Below are 9,437 nucleotides of genomic sequence, written 5' to 3'. Positions count from 1 at the left end.
GATTAATCAAACATTCTCAACTATATGTTTTCTTATATGCAATTGTTATTGTCCGGTGTAGTTTGTAAGCACTTCGACTCACATGAGACAACCTTCTATCTCTACTTCATATATATTTTAACTACATGACTATCTAAATTATTTCAAATTTAAGATAGTTATTATGTTGTTACGTTTGAAGGTGATGTATTATCTTTTTTTTTTTTTTCTTTATACTAAAATAAATATTTTAATTTCTCTCTAAATGTAATACTTTGAAAGTAAAAGTGATGGATTCATTATAATTAAAAAAAAAAAAAAATCAATTGAGTTAAGATGGACCAAAACCACCCTCTATTAGTAACTCAAATAGATTGAAATGAACCAAACCAACTTTGTAATAGTCGACTTCATTGCGTCAATTGATTTTTGAGTGGAATTTGTACTGAGTTCCTGGTTAGATTCTTTGTTGCTCTCATTGTTTTTTAAACAATCGACTATGGCTATTGATTCTCGATAGCCACATCAAGATTTGCTAATAGGTAAATGGTTTCCTATTACAAATAGTATTAGAGCTAGGCACCGGGTGGTGCCAACAAGGATGCTGGGACCCCAAGAGGGTGGCTATTGAGATCCCACGTTTGTTATGAGAGTTGGAAATCTCTCCCTGGTAGACGCATTTTAAAACCGTAAGGTTGATGGCGATATGTAACGAGATATGGAGCCAAACGGACAGTATCTACTAGAAATGAATTTAAGCTGTTATAAATGGTATCAGAGTCAGATAGCATGCGGTGCGTCAACGTGATTCTAGGCTCGCAATTTTAAAATCGTAAGGCTGAAAGCAATACATAACATGTCAAATCATACCAATCTAGTTAAATTAATAAATTAAAAAAAAAAAGTTTAAAACTAGAGGAGATAAAATGAAGAGATATTGTATAAATCCTTCAACTAAAGGAAATGGTCAATTATGGCAACTATATCTCTTGAGAAAAAACAAATTGTGGCGGCTGTGACCCTAAAATTTTGCAAGCAAATGGAACTATGTGTGGAAAATTGGCAATGTGGGTCACTTGCTTATTCATTGTATTTTCAGTATCTCAACACTTCAATCATTTTCCTTAGTTTTCAAATTTTCAATTTAGTATTTTTTTTTTGCATTAATATCATTACATAAATGTGTATACAATATATTAACTAAAATAATAAATCATACTTTCCAACAACAGGTAGTTTATGAAAGCATTACAACCTTGGTTTAAGAGTTGGTCGGGTTGACCAATTCAACTAAAAAAAACACTATATTATTAGTATGAGATTTTTCTAAGAAGCTAAAAAGCAAAATCAAAATGAATTTAAATAAAAATCAAAATTTTCGTTTAGAGCATTTCCGAACATAAATATAAGAAATTTCTTAATTCAAAATAAGTTTAAAGAAATTAGATATTTAGCTGTGAAATTTCTTAAATTTTAAGAAAATGGGAGGTAGATGATTTATGGGGTATAGATTGATGGTTTTTATTCCAAAAAAAACCTTTAATTTTTTTAAAAATATATTTTGAGTTTTTTTTTTTTTTTTAATATTTTAGTGCAATAATGAAAGTTTTTGTATAATTTTTTAAGACAAAAATGTCAGCGTCTAATTTATGGTCATGTATGGCAGCTGTATCATGTGGTATGGAAACCAAGACGTGGCTGGAGTGGATTACTTGTCCTACTACTGATGTGACCATAAGACCATGTGAGCCACTTGGATAATATTATTAACTAGCAATCAAATTTATACCCTACCCTTAGTGTTACCCTAACTAGCTCGGTCGTTCGACATCATTATTGTAGTGAGCGAAACCCTAATGTAGGGTTTTGGGCTAGAGTTATTTTTATGTTTTTCTTTTTCTCCCTAATTACTCAACCATTTCGATTAATTGTGAGATTCCACATCAATTGGAGAGCAACGAGTGCCAGCGAGAACGTTGAGCTCCAAAAAAAGGTGGATTGTGAGATCCAACATCGATTGGAGATGAGAACGAAATATATTTATAAGGGTGTAGAAACCTTTCCCTGTCCTATGCACTTTAAAAATATCGAGGAAAGTTCAAAGAGAACAATATCTACTCGATGTGGGCTGCCACTTGTTTCTATTTAGATTGATCCAAATGGTTCTAAATTAGTACCTAAGTCGTTCAACTTTTAATTTCGTGAAAAAAAAAAAAAAAGAAAAAACATGGACCATGTCTCAGGAACAATCTCATTAATGAAAATGGGTGTTTTCGCATCTCACAATAATGCTAAACTTGTCTTAATATGATTGATAGATAAAAGTAGGAAAAAAGATTTTTTTTTTTTTTTAATCTAAAGGTGCTTACTCATTGAGCCCGAGTTACCTAATGGATCACTCAATTTATCTTTTGAATCGGTGACAAATAATTTAAATATTCGTTAATTTATACCATTTATTCAATATTTTAATGTATAGTTAGATAATTTTAATGGAGGATTGAAAATAGTTGAAGTACATTTGTAAAGTTTTGATCGTTACAAGAATTAATTAACTTATGGTGAAGAATATCGATATTTCAACTCGGATACTAAATTTATGTCGATATGTTTTTTGACATCCGAATAAAGGATGGATACATGAAAGATCGACATCTGAATGAGATGGGTCATGAGAATATGATGACTAAAAAAGATTTAAACGAAATGAAAGCTATTATCTATACTAATAAGGTTCACCTTCCTTTTCTGTATCTCAATCATAAGAACTTCACAGTTAAGCGTTTTGCTTGGATCAATTCTATGTTCGATGACATGTGGAAAACTTTCTGAAAATACATGTGAGTGAAGACAAAATATGCTAGAAGGACTCGTGTTGATTTGTGGAAATAATCTCCACTCTTAAGAAGCAAGGAGTAGGTAATAGGAATGATAGAACTATCAGGTACCGAATTCGGATTCCAAATTTTGGGCATAAGGCGTTACATGTTAGATATTTTTATTAAATTTTTTTCAAAATCAAAAGAAATAATATTAATATGAAGCTCATATATTTTATGATAAGAAATTATAATTTATTAAAAAAGTAAGATATGGTTGCAGTGACATTCAATATGAAATATTTTGTTTTTTATTGCAGCTGTAGAATTTAATATGAAATCTAAGATGTGGTTGCGTGGATGATCGTTCCACTAGTGTTGTGATAATGAGAGCCACTTGGACATTATTTAAATTAATATACGCAATTAATTATATATTTTATTTTAATAATATCTCTAAACTTGCACAAATTAAATTTGGGATGAAAAAGGTTAAAGTTTGATTTTATTTGATATTTTTATAGGAAGGAAAAGAAAATGGTAACCGTCTAAGTCCAAGCCCGTCCACTGCTACCTTATATTGTCTTCTTCAGGTTTTCGCGAGGTTTTTAAACATTGGAGAGATTTCCACACTCTTATAAAGAGTTTTTCGTTCTCCTCCTCAATTGATGTGAGATCTCAATCCACCCCTCTTTAGGGCTCGCTCCTTTCTCCGGTTGATGTGGGACCCTTCCAAATCAACCCTCCTTTCGTGGCCCATCGTTCTTGCTGACACATCGCCTCATGTCCACCCCTTGGGACTCAGCCTCTTTACTCGCACATCGCCCGATATTTGGCCCCTCATTCCACCTCCCTTCGGAGCTCAGCCTCCTCGCTGGCATATGGCTCGGTGTTTGGCTCCTCATGTCCATCTCCCTTCGGGATTCAGCCTCCTCGCTGACACATCACCCAGTGTCTGGTTCTGATACCATTTATAACAGCTCAAACCCACCACTCTCTTTGGACTTTCCTAAGGGTTTTTGAAACACGTATGCTAGAGACAGGTTTCCGTGTTTAGTTATCCTACTCAACCGATATGCTATCTCACAAAAAGTACCTATCTTATAATTTAATTAATTCTAAAATTAACCTCAAGTTTTCCTATAAAAAGCCAACAAGTTTCAGCTTCCAAACAGGCAGCTCAAACCCAAAAGCCACAATGTTTGTCAAGTACTTCCTATTGCTTCTCCTGGCAGTGGTGCTTCTTACCACCACTCAAGCTCTGAAACATCCCTCCGACTCTGCCCATGAAGTGATTCCGGTCAGCAACCAAAAGCTTCCGAGCACCACCGCCACCGACACCGAGCCTGCGTCAGAGCATGAGGAATCCAAGTTCTACAGGAAGCGACTCTACAAAAAGTACCCACCCTACAAGAGGTACCCACCATACAAGAAACGCCCCCCATACAAGAAGTACCCACCATCCTCCAACTAAACGCCACCCACAAAATTATGACTATGAAATAAGCGCCGCTGCAGTCGGCGGCGCCCAAGTTTCCCAAGTTTAGGGTAAGTTTACGAGGTTTAAGTTGTGTAGTATGTTAATTTGAACTTGGCATGTGCCATATGTTGTGTTACGTCTCCATGCTCCTCCACTTCTCTCGTCTATCATTCAATAAAAAGTTATATTATGTCTCTTTCTTTCGTTTTATGGAACTTCACGCTTTTTTCGTCACAAGAATAACTAGCTTGCTTCTATTCTTTCTCCACAACAGCTGGACCTGCTTCCCTGTCGTGGTCGTTTTCCTCGAGATTAATTCAACCCTTGCAATCGATGGACGAATAGTTCAACTATAATCAAATATTACGATAAGAACTTTACATGTTCATTCAAAAATTTTGATTTCATAAATATGCCTTTCAAACTCTATAAATGCACCGACAATATTTTATCAGTTCATGATGACATTTTTTACGTATGATGAAAAAGACTTCATATATTTTGGGATGATTTACCGGGTTCGTGAAACATTCATCACTTTCTTAAATCAACTTGAATGGGTCTTAAGAATAGAAGATGTGAATCTAGTACTAAACTTGAGAAGTGTCATTTTAGGGTAGGTGTTGATAGTTATTTATAGCTTATAGTTATACATGGTAGATATACATATAATAGATAAGATATATAGTAAATAATCATATATATTAAATAACAGTATAATAGAACTATACGGTAGATAGTTATATATAGTAGATGATTATATCTGGTAAAATGATATATAATAAACTGAATCATACATATATTCCTTAGTCAGTTATTTGAAGATGTACTTTCTGTATTCTTATTACTGTACATACTTGAAGTTATCAATATAGACTGATTGCATTTTCTCCCTTTTTTTTTGTATTCATCTATATTGAGTGTGCAAGTTGTTGTACTAAGAAAGGAAATCAAATAGATAAAACAAAGTTTAAGTTATGAATCTAACCCACCAACAAAATAATATATATTTTTTAAAATTGACAATAAATTTGAGTAGGTTCGATACAACCCAATCTAATTTTAGGAGAATCGATGCACCAATCTAATGTATAAAATTTCCATTTATTGAAACTCAATTTGAACTAAATAATTCGTAACTAAACCTAAATCGTACAAATTAGATTGGGTTGATCGTTATCGAATTTTTCAGGTCATAAATTTGTCGAACACCCCTTAATATCCGAACAAAACTTTAAAGAAAATAAATTGAAATAAGTTGGGAATAATTTTCATTGTTCCCATTGTATTATAATTTTCAGCCATTCATTGCTTTAGTCATGCATGACGTTACCATAAGCAACCTCACATACTATCAAAAATATAATCACCCCATCACTTAATATTTTCCACTTCTCTTTGAAAATTGGAGAAGGAAAAAACTAGAAAATTCATCACCAAAAATCATACCTTCACTTTGAACGATTATTGAGTTTTTTTTTTTTTTTTTAAGCACATATTTCTTAAAAATTCAACCGCATGTAACGTGACGAATGTTTAGTACAACTGGTGTTAATTGACCTAATGAAATGTTGACATGGTGTTAATATATGCTAACTAGAGTTTAAAGTTGTGTTTAAGATTTAGATCGAAATTTAAAATTCAGCTTCAGCACCTACTAATCCTATCGTTTTTCTACATCCCCGGTGCAATATAGTCAAGTTACTTACTTCTAGTTTCTAAAAGTGAAAACTATTCCCAAAGACCAACATAGGTTCTTTTAGTATGATTTGTCTTCACTTATATTATGAGATCTCACCTCAGTTGGATAGGAGAATGAAACATTTCTTATAAGATTGTGGAAGTCTCTCCCTAGGAGACACATTTTCAAACCGTGAGACTGACAACAATACGTAACAGGTCAAAATGGACAATATCTACTAGTAGTGGGCTTGGGCTGTTACAAATGGTATGAGAGTCAAACACGGGTCGATGTGCCAACACCAGAACCCCAAAGGGGCAAATTGTGAGATCCCACGTCGGTTAAAGAGAGGAACGAAATATTCCTTATAATTATGTGGAAACCTCTCTCTAGTAGACCGTTTTAAAATCGTGAAGCTGACGGCGATACGTAATGGACCAAAGCAGACAATATCTACTAGCGGTGAGGTTGAGTTGTTACATGCATGCTTTATATGAAAATTCCTACGAGGTTACTCGACATAGAATTGTGTCAAACAAAGCACACTGAAACTTTTTCGCACGTATTCTTTTCATACTGAGACTAAGTAGAACCAAATTCCACATCATTCAACTTCAAATATTGAACTAAACTTAGGAACCGAATAGAAATTAAGTTTAAACGTGTAGGATGAAAAGAAGAACATAAATGACCTAAATCTACTGAGTTTGTTGGTCGAATTGAGACCTCATTTATGCATTGTTTGTTTTAATGTCAACTCCATTATCCAGTACCCATTCCTTTGATCTGCCGACAAAGGGAAGCTCCGTAGGCCATCCAGAAGGCTGACTACGTACAAGCAGTCGATGAATTCCAGTACTGTTGACTCTTACTTTAGTCCCATCTTTCCAGATTCTAAACAATATATTTGGATGCGGTGTGCATCAATAATTCAGCTCTCCAATAATACTCAAATTATTGTATATCCAACCACAGACAGCCGAAACATTGATGTAATTGGCCATTTCCCAATCTAATTGTGTTCTTTGGTTACTATCATCAACGTACAAAGATTCCACTCCCTTCCCTTTCAAGTCTCTACTTCTTCTTTCTCTTTGTATGCTTATTAAAAGATTGTATCGTACTTGTCACCAACTCCAACGATGATACATGTATTGAGTATATATTTTCAAATGAGAAACTATATCGAGTATATTTCCAATAAGTTCTTTCGAGTTTTTTTTTCCCCTCTTTTTTAATGGCTTCTCTCTCCCTTATGAGGATTAGAAGTTGCAGTTGACTATAAAAAAAAAGGTAAATATTTTAATGGGTGAGCAATGGTAAGTATAATCAATACAATCGTTTGCTCTAACAGCTATAAGAAATAATAAATAGAATATTGCCAAATACCTCTTGATGACCCACATTTTTTAATTTTATGATAATGAGTGTTATTTATTAGATTATTTTCATATTGAAACTCAACGTCCAAAATTATCAGTTTCAATTTGGCCCTGTGAAATTCCACGTCGGTTGGAGAGGAGAATGAAACATTCATTATAAGGGTATGGAGACCTCTCCCTAGTAGATGAGTTTTAAAATGATTAGGTTGGCGGTGTTACATAACAAGCTAAAACGGACAATATTTACTGTCGGTGAGCTTGGACTGTTAGAAATGATATCAAAGCCAGACACTGGGCGGTGTACCAACAAGGACACCGGCCCCCAAGGAAGGTGGATTGTGAGATTCTACATCGGTTGGAGATAGAAACGAAGCATTCATCATAAGAGTATGAAAACTTCTCCCTAATAGACGTGTTTTAAAACTGTGAAACTGACGACAATACATAACCGACCAAAACGAATAATATCTGCTAATGATGAGCTTAAGCTATTACAGACCTAAATATATTTATTTGAGTAAGTAAGAAGTTACTTATAAAGATTGAAACATAAGCAAGTGAAAAAGAAACCCACAAGTTTGAAATTTGAATTCATTTGGCTCAAATTTCAAGATTTTCTACTTTTCTTTGTCCTCCCTACTTTTAAATTTTAGTCCCATACTTCACTGCCGACAAAACTGTACTTTATTTAATTACTGTTTATGTTTCTTACTCTTTTCACTTAATAATTGAACCTTTAAATTTTATAATATTTTAATTTTATATCTAAGTTTTTAAGCTATTTATAATCTTAATTAAATCAAATAAAAAGCAACTATTAATCTAAAATTCACATATATTCATTAAGATAATGGTTTCCCTTAGAATCCCTAACATAATTAAGAACTTAGTTTTTAATAATAATTATTTTATTTGTAGGAAAAAGAAAAGTATTGTAATAATTATAAACAAACAAATCCACTTTAAAGATGAAAATGTAATTTTAAGTAAAGCAAAAGCAAAAGCAATTATTAACTGATTGGGGAAAAAAATTATTGATATATATATACTTTAAACAAAAGGTGTTAGTTAGTGTTAAAAAAGTTATAAAAAATAATAATACAAAATAACATTTTGAATAATTTACCTCATATTTGTGTCTTTAAATACGTGTCATTTCCTTCGAGTTGGTAATCACAAACCCACAAAAATGACTTCCTCCTACCTGTTAGCTCTCCTTCTTGGCCTGCTCGCGGTGGTTCTCACCAAACCGGCCGTTGGAGATAACGCCGGTGAGACTCAACCTCCAAACCCACCATCAATTCCAATTTACGAACCCCCCAAGCTTCCCCTAGTTCCCATATACAAACCTCCCGGTCCATTTGACAAACCACCTAAGCCTCCGGTAGTAACAATTCACAAACCACCAAAGCCTTCACTCCACAAACCACCAAAGCCTCCGGTCGGTCCAATACACAAACCACCTAAGCCTCCAGTCGGTCCAGTTGACAAATCACCAAAGCCTCCGGTCGATCCAATTCACAAACCACCCAAGCCTCCGGTCGGTCCAATTGACAAACCTCCCAAGCCTCCAGTTGGTCCAATTGATAAACCACCAAAGCCTCCAGTCGGTCCAATTCACAAACCACCCAAGCCTCCGGTCGGTTCAATTGACAAACCTCCCAAGCCTCCAGTCGGTCCAATTCACAAACCTCCCAAGCCTCCAGTTGGTCCAATTGATAAACCACCCAAGCCTCCCGTCGGTCCAATTGACAAACCTCCCAAGCCTCCAGTTGGTCCAATTGATAAACCACCCAAGCCTCCAGTCGGTCCAATAGACAAACCACCCAAGCCTCCAGTCGGTCCAATTGACAAACCTCCCAAGCCTCCAGTTGGTCCAATTGATAAACCACCAAAGCCTCCCGTCGGTCTAATTCACAAACCACCCAAGCCTCCGGTCGGTCCAATTGACAAACCTCCCAAGCCTCCAGTCGGTCCAATTGACAAACCTCCCAAGCCTCCAGTTGGTCCAATTGATAAACCACCCAAGCCTCCAGTCGGTCCAATTCACAAACCACCCAAGCCTCCGGTCGGTCCAATTGACAAACCTCCCAAGC

At 34.9% G+C, this 9,437-nt stretch overlaps 2 protein-coding genes across 2 annotated transcripts in view; both read left to right on the top strand.

The window, feature by feature from the left end:
• The first annotated feature begins 3,956 nt into the window (after window positions 1-3,956).
• Window positions 3,957-4,481, top strand: LOC111436870. The gene has a single exon (XM_023074647.1). The coding sequence runs from the start codon at window positions 3,997-3,999 to the stop codon at window positions 4,270-4,272; it is 276 nt and encodes a 91-aa protein (XP_022930415.1). The 5' UTR covers window positions 3,957-3,996; the 3' UTR covers window positions 4,273-4,481.
• Window positions 4,482-8,503: 4,022 nt separating this feature from the next.
• The window catches only part of LOC111436775 (repetitive proline-rich cell wall protein 2-like), a 2,055-nt gene continuing 1,121 nt past the window's right edge, over window positions 8,504-9,437 (top strand). The window contains exons 1-2 of the mRNA XM_023074501.1: window positions 8,504-8,684; window positions 8,739-9,435. Coding sequence (XP_022930269.1) covers window positions 8,531-8,684; window positions 8,739-9,435 — 851 coding nt within the window. The 5' untranslated portion in view covers window positions 8,504-8,530. The remainder of the gene's footprint in view (window positions 8,685-8,738; window positions 9,436-9,437) is intronic.

Source organism: Cucurbita moschata, unplaced genomic scaffold (genome assembly GCF_002738365.1).
Source record: "Cucurbita moschata cultivar Rifu unplaced genomic scaffold, Cmos_1.0 Cmo_Scf00060, whole genome shotgun sequence".
In the NCBI taxonomy this organism is placed as follows: domain Eukaryota; kingdom Viridiplantae; phylum Streptophyta; class Magnoliopsida; order Cucurbitales; family Cucurbitaceae; genus Cucurbita; species Cucurbita moschata.
The sequence above is the reverse complement of the archived record's forward strand: the minus strand, read 5'-3'. Positions and strand labels throughout refer to the sequence as shown.

Coding starts and splice junctions, on each gene's coding strand:
- LOC111436870 (XM_023074647.1), top strand. CDS start 3,997: ATGTTTGTCAAGTACTTCCTATTGCTTCTCCTGGCAGTGGTGCTTCTT.